A 20146-nucleotide genomic window follows, 5' to 3' on the forward strand; every position below is an offset into this window, starting at 1 on the left:
ACGGCGAGTGGGGAGGTAGAGAGACACGGAGACGGAACTAGAGAGGCAGAGAAAAGACTCGCAGCTCTCAGCCTTCCAGTAGCCTGTTTCTGCTTTACAGGTTATGAATACCAAGCGGACGGGACCGGGAGAGGAGTGGACACAGAACCGGGAGAGGAGGGGACACAGAGCGGGGAGAGGAGGGGACACAGAGCGGGGAGGAGGGGACACAGAGCCGGGAGAGGAGGGGACACAGAACCGGGAGAGGAGGGGACACAGAGCGGGGAGAGGAGGGGACACAGAGCGGGGAGGAGGGGACACAGAGCCGGGAGAGGAGGGGACACAGAACCGGGAGAGGAGTGGACACGGAGCGGGGAGAGGAGGGGACACAGAACCGGGAGAGGAGTGGACACGGAGCGGGGAGAGGAGGGGACACAGAGCGGGGAGAGGAGGGGACACGGAGCGGGGAGAGGAGGGGACACGGAGCGGGGAGAGGAGGGGACACAGAGCGGGGAGAGGAGTGGACACAGAGCGGGGAGGAGGGGACACAGAGCGGGGAGAGGAGTGGACACAGAGCGGGGAGGAGGGGACACAGAGCGGGGAGAGGAGGGGACACAGAGCGGGGAGGAGGGGACACAGAGCGGGGAGAGGAGGGGACACAGAGCGGGGAGGAGGGGACACAGAGCGGGGAGAGGAGGGGACACAGAGCGGGGAGAGGAGGGGACACAGAGCGGGGAGAGGAGGGGACACAGAGCGGGGAGGAGGGGACACAGAGCGGGCACCTGCTGCATCGGACGTTGTTGATTTAAATCAACTTTTATTAAAAGAGTAATTCAACTGTAAGACTTTGTTGGGGCCGTCGTGTTTATGATGTGATGCACCACGTGATCAAAGATGCTTTTATTAAATGTCTTAATAGCAACGTGTGAAATAAACAGATTTGCATCAATAATCTCTGTGTGAAGGAAGTTGCTCTATAGTTCTCCATGATGTCACAGTACACAGCATGGCGATGAATGTGAGTATTGTTTTCATTAGAATATTTATTAATTAGAATTATCATAATAATGCATTGTTATTACAATAAATTAGAATAATAATACAAACTAAGAATAACGGAACTAGTAATACAAATATTGATCAGAATCATTGTATTATAACCGTTTTATACAGATTAGATGAAATAAAGCAGATGGAGCGCGCTTCCAGACATTAAGCCAAAGGTTTCCTCCGTGAAAATGACCCCCCACCCGCCGAGTCTCCCCCAGTCCATCGCACCGGCGAACCCAAACACGGAACCTGAACAAGACCCAGCGTGCGGCTCTCTATCCCGGACTCGCACCTGAGTGGCATCACTTGTTACCTGGGAAGAGCTGCGACGCGGCGGATCCGAGAAGAACAAAGTGGAGGAGAACTGCAGAGTGACTTCGGGGGTCCATAGTTCCGGTCTCGGGTTGGTCTTCTCACTCGGGGAAGGAGGGACACAATCCGCGCATCCAGAGACGGAGGGACACAAGTTGGACCCCAATTGATGGGACCTGTGTCTGTCCTGTGTTCTTATCCCGGGTCGGACGGAGACTCTGTGCGTGCATGCGTGTGTGCGCGTCAGCGTGCGTAAGAGAGAGGTGCAGTATGTGTGCGCGCGCTCAGATGGTCTCTGACAGACTGACAGTAAGTTGGAGAGGAACGGAGAGCAGGGCGCACCTCCCGGGCCGGGCAGCCGCCTGCTACTTCCGGTCTGGACTTTCACAACAAGATCCAGTGTAGCGGCAAGATTTAGATCAGACCGAGGAGACCTAATGAGTGAGGGGGCCATAGTCCTCATACACGAAAAATAGTCCCATTTAGTGATACGATGGTGAGGACACATTGGGGAGATGATTAGGATAGTGAAGACGCAGTAAAGGACACACTGGAGACAGAGCAGGGGCATAGCGGGGACACATTGAGGAAAGAGTGGGGACACCGTTGGGACACATTGAGGAGACATTCATTCAGCAGCTGAACCTACTCTCTAAACTCAACTCAACAGTCAGCTTTTATTTGGTAGGACCACGAAGCGTTGCTGCTGTACGCAGGCTTTACTCAGGAAGGCCTTATAAGTTCACCCCGGGTCCTAGTGCCTGACCCCTCCGCATGCAGAGCATTCACACACCTGCTCAGCCTGCAGCACTGAAAGGGTTTTTTTCTTTGACTGAGATTCAAAGGAAATCCAGTCTTTGCAGACGTAAAAGCTACATTTTTTCATCTTTTCCCAGCACTACTTTTAATACAATTCATTATACAATTTTGTGAGTTATTGCATTGTTTAAAGTAAATAGGATGGAAGGAAAAAAATTCAAAAATATATTTTAATGTTCCAATGTGTTTTTTTCTTCAAAACATTGCATTGTAACAGAAAAAGATTTAACAAACAATAAAACCCGTTGAGAGAAGGACTGCCGCATTTCATAAAGCACCCTTTTGACCATTATACAGAATAGTCAGGTCTCCCTGCTCCATCCCACCTCTGCAGCTCATCCAGAATGCAGCAGCTCAACTGGTCTTCAACCTTCTTAAATTCTCCTCCACTCCTTCGCTCTTTTCACTGGTTACCAGCGGCTATCTGCATCCACTTCAGAATATTGGTACTCATAGACTGTGCTGTGAATGGATGGGGTCCAGTCTCCATCCAGGACCTGGTGAAACCCTCCATCCCAACATCAAGCTGCTTGTTCCTCACTGAGAGCAAAACACTGGACTAGATCTCCACTCTTTGCTGTCCTGCTCCTAGATGGTGGAAGGAGCTCTGTGATGACATCAGGACCACAGAGAGCCTTCACATCTTCACACTAAAGACACACCTCTTCAGACTAAACCTTGACAAAAAACCTGTCACGAGGCAAAGGGCGCTGGTGCAGGCCGACACAGTTTAAGCACTCAGGCGCGGGGTTCTTACAAATAAGTGTTCTTTATTAGTACTCACCAACAGACGCGTGCTCCAACGTAAGTCTGACAGGGACCACAGGCACACGGGGCGTAAATACACAAGGGAGGTGCAGGTGATTGGACACAGGTGGAAGCAATCACATGACAGGACAGGAAGTGAAGTTACCCAGAGACACGAGAGACAAGAAAACTACAAAATAAGACAGGAAGAGGACCCAAACCGTGACACTTTAGCCCAAAGTGAGAAGTAAAATGAGCTAGACTTGGGGTAGTTCAGATGCAGTCCAAAGAAGGCACCTAGCTTCTGGCAGGTCTTGAACATTGTCCATCACAACTTCCCCTTCAATGATGATCTCCAACGAGACTGGACAGAGATGTAGGAAGGATGAACAGCACCTTCTTCCTCAACAAGAGGAGGATGTCAACTCTGTCTCAGAATGATTCTTCATCATACAAGTCCTTCTAAAAGTACAATGACATTTCTCATTAAATAACTATCAATGATGTTAAGCAATGTAGCCGTTACAGGAGAATCATATGAGGGAAGGTGGAAACTATGTCAAATAATGGTGCACATCAAAACTATGCTGTGAAAGTACACTTGCAGAAAGTGAGTTACTTATAAAGGCTGGTTTATAGAAATGTGTCAGATTATAGAAAGCCCTCTACGTACAAGTGTCTGAATTTAAGTTTGATCTTCAATCTTGTGTGGAAAGACAGCAAGAAAACAAGAAATGAATGATGTATGAGAAAGCTCAACCAACCAAACACAAAAAGAACAATGCTAATGCATAAGGGACTTATACTTACCTTGGTCGGCATAGAAAGCCGTGCCAGCAGCAGCTTTCGTATAATTCCTGCTTGAGGTTCTTTTCCACCATCCGCCACCTCCATTCTGGATTTACAATGTTCATTCTTTAGTTCATTAATTAGCCTCCTTGTTCCTTCCCAACCACAATAATGGCATGTGTATATATATATAAATAGTACATTTTTGTGTATTTGTGTTTTTGAAACGTTATTGAAAAATAAGCAAATTATATACCCGATAATGTTTGTAAATTAAGATATCTGCGCAAAATATCTGCTTTTCCTTCGCGTCCTCTCCGCTTGTCTCAGCTGGGCTCGGGCCGGGTCCCAAAGAGGCGGGTCAAAGAAGCAGTTGAAGTTAAGGAAGTCACTGATGAAGTTAATGAGGGACATATCATTTCAGATACATTCCGTTTTGGGCTTGGCCTTCGCCGCCCTCGTCAGGGTGAGTCTCCGATTTAACAACAAGAGCGACCAGCGGCAGTGTCCTTCCAAGAAGACCCGACCCGAGCTCGGTACGAGAGAACTCTGGCAGAAACTCAAGGTGAAACAGTTCAAATCAGCCCGACCGTCAGACCACGGACCAGCAGGGAAGCCGCACACATGAGGCTTCTGTAGAGACTTCTATCACGTGTTGAAGTTAACATGGCTACCCAGCTGCGACGCACACAGGACTGAGGACATGAGGACATGAGGACACACACGTGGATGAAAACAGGGACATTTTATCCAAAATAATTCATTGTGTGAAGTTTTGTGGGGCTTTTGAGTTGATCTTTCCTCAACACACTGACAACAAACCAGGGTCATAGGTGCATCTCAATATACAGAATGTTACATACATATAGTAGATTTTTATATATATTTATATATAATAGATTTCATTAAAGCAATAAGGTACGAGAGGCTGTACTTTATCGTCCAATAATGAAAGTACAGCTTCAAGTACCTTGTTGCTTTTATATCACGTCATCAGAGACATTATGAATAGTAAGAAAATAGATGCCTTTCACCACAAAATAGTTGTAGCCACCAAACGTTGTGCATCACAAGTCTAGAGACAAATAGTCCCCTACGTTCATGTAAACAGCATCGTGTCCCTCACCCTCTCATTCATTCACATCATGACTCCACCTTAACGTCCGCCTGTAAAAGCTCACGTTGCCTCAAAAGGATCATTTGAGGGATTCGAGCTGAAAGCTAAAAGGTCAACGTGTTACTTTGAGAGCAGTGATGTAGAACAATGGGTCAAAGTGAACATTATCGCTCAATAATGCACCCTGTGATTCACTCTCAACCAATCAGAATGCTGGATTTCATCTACCCGTGTTATAAATAAATGTATTTATATTGTAATATATTTATCTTTTGATATAAGAATAATAATTTATTATATGATTTATATTGGAGATTTATAATATGGTAGTTATACCATATTCTGAATATTGTTTCATATATATATATTTGTATATATATATTCATTAATATACTGAATTGTTTGAATAAGATGTCTTATTATGTTAAACTGGAATAAATGTATTTAACTGCAAAGTAATAATGGTGTTTTGCATTGAATCATAATGGGATGTTTTCTGGCCCCACTAAGCCACCACTGTGTACTGTATGTACACACACATCTTCACAAGACGCCCACTGTGGGTCACCGGTGGATTAAAGCTTCTTTCACCTTAGTTACACAGGAAAGACAAACCAAGCAGACATTTGCATGGCTCAATTCCAACAGGAAGGCAGGAGGTGACGGCACATCCAATCAGACCTCTGCAGATCAATGTATTAGAGATTTATTAGAGATGCCAATTCATTGTCAGGCATTTGAGTTTGGTTTGAATCTTCATTTATATCAACATCAATTAAATCAGTGATCAATAAAATCATATGTGCATCACAGCGCCGCTAACGACACGTGTGTGACGTAACAAATGAGCAGCAGATGAACATTATCTGCAGAAGCTGAGAAACATCTGGAACAACACGATGCATCGTCAGTGAAACATGAAATGTGTCCTCCACACTCTGAATATGAATCATTAGACACATTTCCATCACATGCACAGCAAGCACCTTGCAATTCTGTATTTATGTTGCATTAGCTATGAATATACAAGTATTTTGTATTCTTTGAAACTCTTGTTTGATCTGAGCAGAAACCAGAGAGCACCTTGGCCTTCTCCTCACTCCATTATGTATTTCTCAGCTGACAGCTAATGCATATTTACATTATTTATTGATGATAAAATCAATGTCTCATTAACATGAGGGTGTGATATCCTCCTCACCTCTGCATCATCACTTCTTCAGTACAAATCAATGATGCTCATAGAAGAGCGCTTCCACTCTCATAGTTTATTCTCCTATTTTCTATAACAAATGATGTCTTTGTGTGCTATTTACACCTCGACTTCTGCTGTAGTGAAAACAATTCATTAGTGAGCTATGGAGACGAGAGTTAAAAGGTCCAGAGACACACACACACACACACACACACACACACACACACTGAGCGTATCAGAAACACATCGGGGGTCTCTACCAATCAGAACCAACATCAGGTTTACGAGCCGGACCACCTGAGGTGTGCGTTGTGTTGCATTTTGTGTATATTGCATGCCTGACTGTGTGTGTGTGTGTGTATATAAATAAATATTCATGACAACATGACGCTGAGCTGCAGGGCTCTATTTGAATTTAGTGAGATGGAAATGGGATGAGGCCAAAGTGAGTCTGCCACAGCGTGACACACACAATGATGTTATTAGGAATGGAAGTCAATGGAGACGCTGTGCGAGTGTGTGTGTGTGTGTGTGTGTGTGTGTGTGTGCCAGTCTCACAGTGTTTATATAATGACATCCTTCTACCTCGTCCACCTACTCCTCCTCCTCCAGCTGAGGGTTCAGAAGGTCACGGAGAAGCTCCTCCTCCACGCTGAGCTTGTTTCGGTTGTTTTCCTCTGAGATAATGAGCAGAAAATCCCAGACTTTAAATCAGTAACACAACTGTTCCACCTGTATGTGTGGTACCAAAACCAGCCTCCCCAGTTTAAACTGACCAGTTGCGAGTGTGGAACGTTCTTATGTGATAAATGGTTCAGTTGAGAGATGGACACACGGCCTCATAAAGCACAACGTGGACCACAGGAGGACAAGAGAAGACGTGTTTCTCTAAAACTACATTAAAGCACGAACATCTGCACTTAAAATCCTAATAAAATCAAAGCATCCAAAAACATGTGGTTCTTGGATGAGACCCTCGGAACCAGAGCAACCTTCTGGTCTGAGGGTGGATCCAGATCAGACCCTGAGGCCAGATGCTGGTCCCACGGTGGCTGCTCGTCCCTCCTTGAAGACTCGCATGTTAAGGTCACACAGTTTAACGTGTTGTTGAGTCTTTTGCTGCTTCTGTAATTTGCTTATTTTTCATTTTTCATAAATATGAAAAAACAAACAAAAAAGATGTGAATACGAATGAAATTACAGCGTTTTAAATATCAAATAAATTGCCTTAAAAACATCATTAGTGAGCTGTGGAGCCATGCAGATGTGAACAGATGTGTGTGGTGCATTTGAACACCTCTCCTCTTCATTTTGAGTTATTTTAAAAGTCAGCTCTGCTCCATCACCTGGAGAGGAACAGAATATTAAGGAGATTTTAAACCTTTAACGGGTCACATAGAAGACTCTTCCATGTCCATGACCATGGATTATTAATACAGGAGCATTCTGACCTGAGTCTGACGTGATTAAAGCTGAGAGGAGCAGACTTTAATCTCAATGCTTTCATCCCTACGGGAGAAAGAAACCAGCAACGTGATCCAGCCCGACTGAAGCAGACCTGAAGCAGACCAGGTCTGATGGGCCTTAGTTGGTGAACCACCTAGTCCACGTGAGGTCAATCTCATTAGCTCCCTGAGGCCTCTACTTGTCTTGACTTCATGTCTTATCCGTTGCTGGATCCCTTCCACCTCGCTCTTCTCTCTGGTCTAAGCTGGAGTTGTGAGGGACACCTGGCATCTCAATCCTGACTGAGTATCTCACAAGGAAGGGGGGGGGGGGGATACTTCCCAGTTCATATTTAAAAGCATCACTCAGATGCATCTGGGATACTTTATTTATTTATTCCTCTTGATTTATTGTACTTTTATTATTACTATGTACTGTAACTTCACGCGATGCGATGACGTTGCACATCTCACGTGCCACTAAAAACACAACGAGCACAAGTAGTGTGCAGGCGTGACCCATTGCATTGTGGGACGGACCATCTGATGTCGCTGACAGATGTCCTCCCCATGTTTCTCACTCGGTTCTTCGTGGTTCCTTCTCACGCTGAGTTGGTTTATCTGATGCTGTGTTCCTAACATACAAGTGTTGATCCTGTTTACTGAAGGATTCACTGACAAGGATCTTGTTAATCCAACAGGGGGGGGTGGGGGGGGCTGATTCCAGTCCGTCTAACTTTAGGGAGCTGAAAGAACTTGGATTCCTCCGTCTGACCAGTTTGACCAGTCTGACCAGACTGCTTCATAGCTGCTACACACTGGTGACCTTTGACTTCTCATCCCATGCTTCTCTTCAAGAAGGAGGCCTGTATTTGTCATGGGGGGGGGGGGGGACCCTTACACAGAGAGGAGAGTGTGTCACAAGTTAAGCCAGAGCGGATGAGAAGGTGTCTAAACCTGTTAGCCACAAGGGACGCATTCCAACACTTAACAGAAGCTTCAGAGCGTGCAGAGGAGACAGGAAACTAACTGGGCTTTGTGGAGCATCATCAACAAGAAGCATTTATGGTTATGACTTCTTTAAGGTCACATACCGGCATGAGAGGAAAAGGAAGGAAGGAAGGAAGGAAGGAAGGAAAGAGACGAGAAGGAAGGAGAAGGGAAGGAAGGAAAGAGAAGGGGTTGAGTAGGATAGCAAACGAAATAGAGGTGAAGAAGAGAAGATGTTGGGATGAAATCATAGAGGAGGAAGAGGAGGAGGATGGAGACGAATACTATACTATATGGGAGACAGAGAGCGGGGGGGGGGGAGACAGAGACAGACTGAGAGTCCTTCCTCTGGAAAACCACTAAAAGTAATCTCTTAGTCACACACACACTTCAGACTGTTTAACCCCTCACCAGTCAAGTGTGTGTGTGTGCGTGCGTGCGTGCGTGCGTGCGTGTGAGTGTGTGTGTGTGTGTAGTTCATGGACACCCTGACGGAATGTAAAATAGATATTTCTGCTTTCTTAAGCAAAGAAAGTTACACATATGAAAATGAAACGCTTTGATATTTCTGCCTGAACATTAATATAATAAAGTATTTTGTACTCGCATCATCAATATCTTTTTATATTAATACAATTAAGCAAGCTTTAAAAATCCACATGTTCGGATATGAAGGAGCACAATTCAAGGATGATGTTCCGTGCTCAGAGGAACTGAGGAAGAGACGTGTCTCCAGTGTCATTAACACACACACACACACACACACACACACACACACACACACACACACACACACACACACACACACACACACACACACACACACACACACACACACACACACACACACCTCCATGGCTAACAGATAAAGGATTAGAGGTTGATCCTGTTTAGGGCTGTTTGGCTAAGCTGACTTTCACACTCCCAACCTCTCTCACACACACACACACACACACACACACACACACACACACACACACACACACACACACACACACACACACACACACACACACACACACACACACACACACTCACACAACACCTCAGCTCTGAGTTATTTAAAGAAACACACAAACACACGCGCACACACATGTAACCCCTGAACAGATTCACATCGAAGCATTTAATAATCCAGAAGTATGTGGGTCTGTTTGTGTGTGTTTTGGGGGGTGTGTGTGAGTCTTTGGGTGTGTGTGTGAGTCTGAGTTTCTGCGAAAAAAGAACCTTGTAGAGGAGTTTAACTGGAAAGCAAAAGGTTTGTCATGTTGTACATAACACATCGTGACATATGACATTTTGTGAGATATTGTGACATATTATGATGAATTGTGCCACACATCATGCACATACGACAACTATTGACATTTTGTAAAAATATTGCGACATACCTGCAACAGAAGGTTGAGAAACAGAAAGGTAAGATAGACAGGTCCTCCTCCTACACCTCCTCCTCCTCCTCCTCCTCCTCTTCTCCACCTCCCATCAAGCGAGCTGCCAATAAGGACATTTTCTCAGTAGGGAGAACACGCAAATCAAATTTATTGTTCAGGCAAAATCTTCTTAAACTTGTCAATTAAATCATTTCTTTGGTCCCCTGCAGCCTCGGGGAGGGGAACTCTCCCTCCTCCTCCTCCTCCTCCTCGGGACTTCTTCTGTGGTGCTAGAGATCTTCATTAACTCAGAAGGACAAAGAAGCCCACTTTTTAATCCCCTGATTTGCGTTTGTAAAAGAAAACTCTCAGTTTTAGTTTTCAATTAATTTTTTTTTTCTCCTGAATTACAGAAATTTAATTAAGAGGGCTTCTAATTGAAAAAGTGGGCCCTTTTTTTTAGTCCACTGGCCTTATTGTGTGGTTTCAAGAGCAGGTTTCATGGCAAATCGTGAATGAGAAGGAACAATGGGATTACTTGACCAACACAGCTAGTGCTTTTTTTCAATAACTTAACGATATGTTTATGTCCATGTAATTAAATAACTCATTTTTGTTCTTTTTATTTGTGTGTGCAAAGTGTGCCCCCTACAGGTGAGGCGGGAAACGGCTTACAGCAGATACGTCTTTGACGGGGTTAGAGGCCCGGTGACGTCGCTCTCTCTCCATCTTCAAGTAACTGACTGCAGGTAGCGGCCGGAAGGAAACAAACGTACACTAACTACGTTAAAATATAATCGCATACATTAATGCGTTCAAGTTGACAGCCCTACTAATTAAGTGATTTGCAAACGTGACTTTGGTCGAATTGGTTGCACCAGATCTTTCTACAGAGAAGGGGGTGAATCCATCTCCATGCTTTCACTGGTTATCCTGTTTTTCACGTTGCAAGGACTTGTGGGTAATTCACAAAGGCCACTAACACTCAACGATGTCAATGAAACAGAACCTCAGAGGGCTACACGCTGATTGACAGGAGACGTATGTGGGGTTCAAAAAAATGTTTAACTATCTTATTTATCTAGATCTCTCTCTACCATTCTCTCTCTCTTTTTTTATATATATATATATATATATATATATATATATATATCTTTTTGTTTAGTTTTTTGGGGGGCTCCACGCGTGGACCCTTTCTCCAGAAGACGTGGAGGGATTCAGACTGGTGTCCCAGAATGCATCATGATTCTTCACTGTTTTGTCCATGTAGAGTTTACATGTTGATCGAGTCCATCAAAGTCTTTCTGGATCTTCTTCTACACTCAGAATTCATTCCTGCCTTTCAAGAGGCATGTGTAGTCGTTCAGTGGGTTTTGGCTGTGGATGGTACGGACCCCCTCTCCCAGTGCCCCCCAGCTCCGTCTCTCCTGCCAATAGCTAATTGATTTGGCTCCATTCAGCCTGCTCTACTTACTCAAGTAGTTAATTAACTCAACTTTTAATTGGTTTCCACACAGCGCCTGGCTGAGCCGTGAAGCTGAGGCCACTCAGCTTCCATCTCACCGGGAGTCCTGAGGCTCCACAGACCGGCCCCCGAGGCCGGCAGTGTCCGGCTCCACAGGCCGACCTTCAGTGTAGCGCCTCACTCTGAGTTTTTAGACTCTGCCCTTTCTTCTTGCTCTGAGGTTCCTGGTTAATGTACATCATTATGATTTAAATTGGCATATAACACAGAATTACCATATCAGATCTGCATGGGGTTGATGAGGTTTTTGATTAATAGCAATTACTTCAGCAGGTGCTGGGATGTCTGGCTTTCCAAACCACTTTTCTTGGCGTAGTCCTGTGGAACAAAAGCTCTCGCACACCTACTCCAGCAACTAGCAGCCTGACAAGTAAAAAACAAGCAACTGCCAACTGGTCCTGTCAGAAGTGAGGACTAAAAACCTTGTTATCAAGCCAAATAAAAGCAGGAGGATCGTTCCGCTTCTACTGCTGACACATGTCATCCCCTCACGCCTGAACCTTTGTTTCTGCAGCTGAAAGCTAACCAGTGTAAAAACTAAAAAACAACAATACTACATTTTACCTGCATTTCTCTCACATATACATATAGATACAAATGTAGACATGGTATAGATGGAGTATAGCTGGAGTATAGATGGAGTATAGATGGTGTATAGCTGGAGTATAGATGGTGTATAGCTGGAGTATAGATGTATAGATGGTGTATAAATAGAAGTTTTTTCATTATGGACCATCGTCATAATTTTCTCCACCAAAGAGTTCCATTGTTCTGTTCTGTGTTATTTTCACAAAGGGAGTGATAGATGTTCCACTCTCTAAAGCTCTGGACCAGGTCCCTGGTGAGGGTCTTGGTGCAGAAACACATTCCCTCCCCTTGTGGAATATTTTGTCTTTCTGTCCTCGTCTCTGCTGTGACTCCATCTTCTGCTCATTTGTCTCTTTGTCTTTCTATGAAACCATGAAACAACCCCATTGGGCTGTTTATCGGGTGTGAGACATGTTTTTATTGTGAAGATGTGACACTGCTTGTTCTTTCTTCATTCATTTAAAGCTGAAATCATTGTGAGATAAAGGAATTACTAGAGCAGGGATACATTTAGCGCAGTGATGAAGCTCTTCATCAGGTGAACTCAGGCGTGTCTCCTCAGCTGATGATGATGATGATGATGATGCCCTGTACATCTTAAACACTGAAATCCATTACAAAGGTTCTGAAAAAGCACTGAGCTACACCGCCTCCTAGAAGTAGAATGTTCATCCCTGAGATGGTGTCTGTATATAAATATGTATATCCATAAAGATGATCACATGTCCTTAGGGTATAAGGACATGTGACTTTTATGTTTGTAATAACAGACAAACTAATTTGTCTTTGAGCACTTTAAAAATAAACCTAGTCATCCCCTCAGGCTTAATGAACCTTTAATAATCGCTGTGTCTCCAGCAGGAAGTGCTGCTGCTAAATGGTGGCCAGCGGCGCCCTCTGCTGGACAGCTTCATGGTGACCGGATGGGGCTCTGCAGAGTGACGGTAAATAAGTAAACAATCATGATGCAGACATACCACATGTTCATGTTTACTTCCTCTTTCACACCTGGGGGGCACAAAGGTAGAATAAAGAAATCGGGCTAAGTGATGAAGCGCCGCTTGACTTAGTGTGACCTGCTCATCAGTTGCACCTCCGAGAAGGAGGCGCCAAGTCGATCCAGATGCACACATCTGGGACAAGTGCACGTCCACGGCTTTCTTAAGTAGACCACGATATCGATCACAGATTTACTGATGCAGAAATGGAGAATATAAGTGGAGTTTAAATATGGAAAAAAGGGGAATACGGCAGCTGTAATTGAACAGAAAGAAAAAGCCTGGCAGACAATCGCAAACCAACTGAATGCGCAAGGATTTAAAAATATCTACTTACTAGGAAAGTTGTACATATATTATGTTACATACATATATATATATATCTGAGCAAAGGGAATTAAACCTCCTCTGGAAATTTACCCAAAAGACAGCACCTAATTTTAAACCCTTATCCACAATGCGAGGAAGTTTTACAACCATATACACAAATCTCTATGTTGTGTCTAATTTTAAATATCTTTCTACAATTAATGTTCATACAGAACAAACATGACTGGACAACAAAGATCCTGGCCACAAGTCAAGATAAAATATAAAACCATTTTGCAGGCTGCTAAGTGCCTTAACAGAGGATGTTGCATGTGTACGGACTGTAAAGATCAATTTGTAATCATCAATGTTGTGCTATACAAAATAAATGTTTTAGCAGTTAAGAAGAATGCTCATTTGTCTGGAACTGGGGGGGCACCAGCACCAGACTTCATCCCAGCTGAGGAATTGGCCCTTGACATAAACCAAGTGTGACAAAGTTCAACTTTGGACTAGCCACCATGTAGTTCCATAGTGCAGGTTACCCAAATAAAGGGATAAAACCAGAAGCAGTTACAGACAGTCAATAGTTTGAGTGTCTTTGCTTGTACTTGGCCGGGTAACAAAGCATCGATCAATGGATTTACTATTCATGACAAAACACAGGCACAAAGAACCCACCCAAGTAATTCATCGTACTGCTAAACTTACATCGGACAAATCAGCTATGCGTGATTTCTAATATACTCATGCCCACGCTAGTGAACACTGCAAACTTTAAAACACCCAAGTTAGGTCACACGTTGACATCAAGCAAAATCACAAAAGAAACTAATTATATCAAAACTCAATCATTAAGAGTGTTGACACTGTAAGCGTTGCAAGGGCAGAAAAATGCCCGCTATAACCTCACAGTAGAGCTATACCTGGGTTAGGCCCAAAGTGGGGGGGGGGGCCCACAAGGAGAACAGACATCAACAAACAGCACAAGACACATGGCTTTAACTGCCTTAGTATGCCAAAGAGAAGAGAAAGAAAAAGAATGAATCGAGGAAAACAGTGGTCCTGCTACGAATGACGATCGTTTATTGCACATTTTCCCGGTACATCATTCCTCTACTACTCACAAAATTTGAGAATAACTAGAATAAAAATTAACTAATTAAAATAGGGCAGTATGATTACATTACATAACTGATAACATGGGCCACGTCACGGTCGCTTTGCCCAGGTGAAGCACTTCAAACCAGCCGAATTGCATACCTGGTCGTCCTTTGTTAATTGCAGTGAAAAGACGTTACATGTACGCCGCCACAGTCAGACAAACCAAGGGCCATAAGAAGTAAAACACACACTAGTGAGCTGTATGCCTGCTAACAACAAAACACAGGGCGTAACATGCACGGCATACCGTAGCTAATCAGAAATAGTAAAAAAACAACTGAGCATAAGCGCTTACCTCTTAATGCCCAATGTATAGTTTCAAATAGCCCTTAGAGTCTTACTCCAACCAGCGACGTGAAACTCAAACAATTCCCGAGGTCATTTCCTGGTTTATCAAACCTGATGTTATGGGCTCATTAGTCCTCATCTGGTGCACCTGTGGGTGCCAGTCAATACACGCCTACTTGGGCCGACCCTATCACACAAGGAAGGCCTGTGATTGAAGGGATTCCAGGTGGGACAACTACTGACTCTGATCCACCTGCAGAAACTTCTTCATGTTCACATGAAACCCATTCACCCATTCATAGCATGTGTGGAAATCCTCTTTGAAGCAACACATTCTTCTGAGGCCATGAAGGTCATAAAGATGTGAGTTAAGGACTTCAGGGGCCAAACACACACTTCTGACAGTACGGCAAATAGTGCCTTTATTTACAGGTTGGTCGTATAAGAAGCTCAGTGCCACACAGAGCTTCTGTGGTGAGAGCTTTGTGCTGGTCCATCTGTCCCCAAACACCTTCTGACGTCTGAAAGCCTGTCTCAGTATCAGAGCTTCTTCATCCAACACATGGTTCAGAGGTGGCCATGCCATGATGGTCACTACACAGAAGTAGAGTCATTTCCTCATATTTCCCTGGTCCTTAGTCCTTTTTATATTATCCAGATTACAGAGGAACATCCAATATACTTTTTATTTTATAGCTGAATGCTGGATTGAAAAATCATAATTTTGCAAAGGTTTTTCGGTGTGTATTTTTCTTTCTGAAGTGGAATCAAACTCTACAATCAGACTCAGATCTGCTAAAGCTCCTCCACCCAATGTTAAAAACAGATTTCCACGTAGGCTGAAGGCGGCTGTCCTGAGAGACGGATGCATGTGATGTGAGAGGAGATCCACCATCGTCCTTCACCTCACAGAGGCCTGCTTTGTTCCTCCTGGCTCGGATCTGTGTGACGTGTGCAGGAAATGATGGGTTCTGGTCCGCCTAAGAGGTCCAGAAGGTGAACTGTGATCCAGTTAAGCGCTTCATGAACATCTGACAGCACCTGGACGTCCACACACCTCCACTGCATGCGTTATTATAAACCCACTTGTTATTAAAGAATGTGTAAGGATGTCATCAATAAGCCTAGTGATGTGTATTCGTATCACAGCAGAGGACCTCAGCAGGATCCACCTTATTATAATGTAATAATAAAGAGTTTAACATGAGGAGCTCTTTGTTTATACCAGTACTATACTTTAGAGCTGGTACTTGTACCCTTTTGTTGTACTTTCATTATAAATCAATGAAATCCTGCTGTTCATAACATCCTTAAAATGAGCTCATTCTGATTCAACTATCAATCATACAAACATATGCCATATTCAGTACATTAAAGCACACGTTACTGCTCAGACTGTTGTACTTCTACTGCTGTCAGATCAAGTATTTCTACAACAGGAACTGCTCAGCATTTCCCAGCATGCATTGCAGAGTGCCGCTGAATGATTGACATGCAAAAAGGAGGTTGAAAGTCATCTTTTATTGAACCATAAAAGATCCGACATGTGGAGACTCACAAGGGAACACAGAGCTAAAGTTACAGAGAAGAACCCGAAGATACGGACCCACACAGGGGGGGGGGGGGGGGGGGGGCTCGCTATCATCATCATCCTCTTGCGTGGAGCTGGTTTCACAGGCACAAAGTGGGAGGAGTCACGTCCTCCTCGTCATTACCCTTAGTGACAGTGTTTTTAGGGTTATTTCAGGTTCTGTGAAACCAGCTCAACGACCTCCAGACGGGGGTCGACAGGAGGTCAAAGGTCACTAGTGTCGATCTCTATGAGCCTTCGTACTCTTTGTACTTTTTATGGAAGCTGTGAATGTTTTAAATGTGACAATCATTGTTTGGAACAGCTGGTCCCAGGTCACAGATTATTATGGGATGAAGATCCTTTTTTGACGTCGGAGACGGCTTCACTACATTTAGAGAAAGGCATGCGCGTAGAAACAGGAAGTGATGTCACAGAATCAACGACGGACTCCTCTGAGCGGTAGCGTTTTATTAAAGGGCTCCTCAGCTTTAGAAGAAATGTTCTTATTGTTCTGCTTCCATTCTTCAACCAGTCAATATTAAATCAAAGTTAATGTTTCCGTAGTGAAGATGAAGATCGAATATATTCAGATTAAATAAGATTATTCAGGTTTCATGTGGACTCAGATGATCATCTGATCTTGCTCCACAGGGAACAGAAGCCAGTGAGTGATGACCTCATAGACGCGATGACATCATACTGAGCCGTAGTGTTATTCTTGTAGAGGCACTGGTCATAAACTGCTTTGTGCTTTGAGACGAGTGTCGTTCTACTGGAGGAGAAACACAAACTACAAAGACTACACAAAGTCTAAATAAGGCTTTTTACTTTGAATATTACATCATCAAGAAAAAACAGACTCAAAGAATATTTGGTGAATGTTTGGCAAAAAGAAAAAAGTGTAATAAATTAGAGTCACAAACTTGTGACAAGGCAACGAATTAAGATTAGAATTTAAAGATAGAGGATGTACACACACACACACACACACACACACACACACACACAATAGACACACACACACACACACGTATTTATACACACAAACTTTGTGCAAAAATGATGTTTCGTTGTCTGAAAACAAACTAAAGTGAATCCGAGGGCGTGAATGAAACAGTTTGACATCCCTTTAATGTACATTACCCACAATCCCCCTCGGTCAAGTATGATGTCACCAGCGGAGAAACAGAAAAAGCAGAAGAAAGAAAACGGAAACCTTTAGAATCTTTAAGATCTTACCGGAGGAACCAAGTGGAGAGCATCTGTGAGGAGAACCCTTTCCTGTCTCCTCTACTCCCCCCCCCCCTCCTCCTCCTCCTCCTCCTCCTCCTCCATGAGGCCAGAACACTTCTCAGAGACAAGAACCAGTGAAATGATGGAACTGATGACGTCATGATTGTTCTCTGCTGCTACAAATCCGGATTATTATCATTGTCAACGATGGCTTCAGCCAACGAGAAGGTGCAGCATTGATCATAACATTAAGAAGAATAAAGTCCTAATCAATATGGGAAAGGGGGGGGGGGGCTCTACCTCGTCACTAAAAACCTCCAGAAAGAGTACAAACTAACCAAGGGGTCACATGATGAAGATGAGTGATTCCTTAATGCTGCTCTGATTTCCTGCAGCTCCTCGTTACCATGACAACAGCCTGATTGAGATGATGGGTTACCGAGGCAGGAAAGTCTCTGGATGCAGGAGGAGGGCAGGGGGGGCACAGGAGATGGTTTCTTACACTGGTTTTGTATACAAGGAGGGGGGCGGGGGGGGGGGGGGGTGTTCTTGGTATATAAACAGAGCCAAGTTGAATATAATCATCATCGTTATTCTTAGTCAGCGTCATAATAAAAGTCTTTACATGGACATCGACTGACAGACACGGCACAAACTTTACACTGGAGCAGGAGGTGGAGGAGTCGCCTCTTCTACGCCTCCTCTCCTTCCACCAGTTTCTGCTCCTCCAGTCTCTCCTCTCTCTCCTCTGCTGCTCCCTCAGGAGCCTCGTAGGAGTCCGGCTCCTGGGGATCTTCGGGTGGAGGTGGGCCCGGTTCGGGGGTGCAGGTCGGGGGGGCGGAGGGAGGAGAGGAGGAGGACGGGTGGAGGCCGGCGTGAGCCTTAACTGTACTTTCTCTCTCCTCCACCTTTCCCATAGCCGCTTCCCTCTCCACCTCCTCCCGCCCTCTCTTCCTCCTCCTCTTGGGGCTCCCTGGGCCCACGGCGCCGGGGGGCATAGCGGGCAGCGCCATGATGCCGCCATGGGGGAGGAACATGTGGGGGTACAGCAGGCCGTGGGACATGCCGGGGATCAGGAAGGGGTTAAAGGTCAGGTGGCTGCCGGCCCCCAGGTGGGCGGCGCCCAGATGGGACCTGCTGGTGGAGGTGATGACAGCTCCCTTCTCCTTCTCACCTACTGCAGAGGCGGAGGAGGCGGCGCCCTCCCGGTCTCCCGGGGTGGTGGAGGACGGGCTGGCGGCCTCGGACGTGGACGGGGCGGTTGTCGTGGTGACCTTTGAGGCTGAGGAGGAGGAGGAGGAGGATGAGGAGCTGGGGTGAGGAGGCGTGTTGGCCATCATCGCCCCGACGCTAAACAAGGCGTGTTGTTGGATGCCTGCACCGTGCGGGTGAGGGATGCCGTGCAGCATCATGGGTAACATGCTCAGCCCGTTCTTGGCGTCCTCCGCCGAGACTCCGCCCCCTTGGACGGTGCTAGAGAAACCGTGAGGGAACCCAGCCGCCATGATGCCGGCGATGGGAATCCCTTGGATGCTGCCGCGGAGGTTCTGCATGGCGACCAGGGAGTCCATGCTGTTGATCAACCCTCCGTTCATGAAGAGGGGGGCGTGGCCAGCGGAGGGGGCGGAGTCGGACAAGAGAGGCTTGGGCATCTCGCTGCGGGGGCGACGGCCACGACGCCGAGAACCCGGGTCTCTGTTGACCGGTTCCGTCAGGATCCGACAGAACTTCCCCTCAGGGAGGAAACCCTGCGGAAGGAGGACAGGTCAAAGGTCACTGACTGAAAGGCAACTTGAACATTTCTAAAATAAGATAACTGCAAAGGATGATCAGCTGATTCATTGGAGTAAACTGAATAAAGTGGTGATAACTCACGGAGTGTTTGACCACCTCGGCCCAGTCCGGAGCCACGTAGTATTCAGAGTTAGCATCCAGCCACCGGGACAGCTCCTTTATGGCGGGGGCCATCGCGCCGCCGAGCTGCAGCACAGGAAGTGGCAACATGTCACAGTCTTCTTCAGGGCTATTCCCAAAGAAGCAGGTACAATAGTTATTAGTTATTAATATAGTGTACCCGGCGCCCGGTGCCTCGGTGGACTACAGGAACCCTCTCCTCCCCCGTCAGGGAGTTGATGTCCAGCTTAGTCGGGTCTTTGCAGCGATGCCTCCTCTGCTTAGGACGCTCCACGAAGCCATGCAGCAGCCCGGCTCCAGCCTGTGGGGGGGGGGGGGGGGGGGGACAGTTTATGACAGATCCCTCCGTTCTCACTAAGGCTTCCTCCCTTTTTTTATTTCGGGACAGAGGATGTGGTACAGACAAGTTGCTCATGGAACATGTGACACAAACAGCTGTTGCAGATCATGTGACTCACGTGGGAGAACGTGGGCAGCTCCATGCTGTATCCCGGGTTCTGTCTCAACCACTCCATCAGTCCTTTGCTGGCTGCCTCTCGGTCAATGGCCACAATCTCCGGCTGGGGAGGAGTCTGTGTGCGTGTGGGCGTGGAGGAGGAGGATGGCGTGGGGGGGGCCGTAGGTCTCTCTGAAGGGGAGGGGGACGGCGAGGAGGTGGAGGAACTAACAGAGGAGTGGCTGATCAGCTCCACCCGGCCCTGCAGCGGGAAAGACAAAAAACAGGAGGAGGTGTTTAGC

General features: G+C 45.7%; 2 protein-coding genes across 4 annotated transcripts in view; both read right to left on the minus strand.

Annotated features, from left to right (window-relative positions):
- ptprt (protein tyrosine phosphatase receptor type T) overlaps nt 1–1631 on the minus strand; it is a 113678-nt gene extending 112047 nt beyond the window's left edge. For all 3 annotated transcript variants that reach the window (XM_037490877.2, XM_037490876.2, XM_037490866.2), the window contains exon 1: nt 1343–1631. In XM_037490877.2, coding sequence (XP_037346774.2) covers nt 1343–1418 — 76 coding nt within the window. In that variant the 5' untranslated portion in view covers nt 1419–1631. The remainder of the gene's footprint in view (nt 1–1342) is intronic.
- Nucleotides 1632–16190: 14559 nt separating this feature from the next.
- Nucleotides 16191–20146, minus strand: part of chd6 (chromodomain helicase DNA binding protein 6) — a 33591-nt gene continuing 29635 nt past the window's right edge. The window contains exons 42-45 of the mRNA XM_037448377.2: nt 19867–20106; nt 19569–19709; nt 19370–19474; nt 16191–19242 (exon numbers count right to left, since the gene is read on the minus strand). Of these exons, the coding sequence (XP_037304274.2) occupies nt 18187–19242; nt 19370–19474; nt 19569–19709; nt 19867–20106 (1542 nt within the window). The 3' untranslated portion in view covers nt 16191–18186. The remainder of the gene's footprint in view (nt 19243–19369; nt 19475–19568; nt 19710–19866; nt 20107–20146) is intronic.

The sequence above is a fragment of the Pungitius pungitius genome, chromosome 8 (assembly GCF_949316345.1).
Source record: "Pungitius pungitius chromosome 8, fPunPun2.1, whole genome shotgun sequence".
In the NCBI taxonomy this organism is placed as follows: domain Eukaryota; kingdom Metazoa; phylum Chordata; class Actinopteri; order Perciformes; family Gasterosteidae; genus Pungitius; species Pungitius pungitius.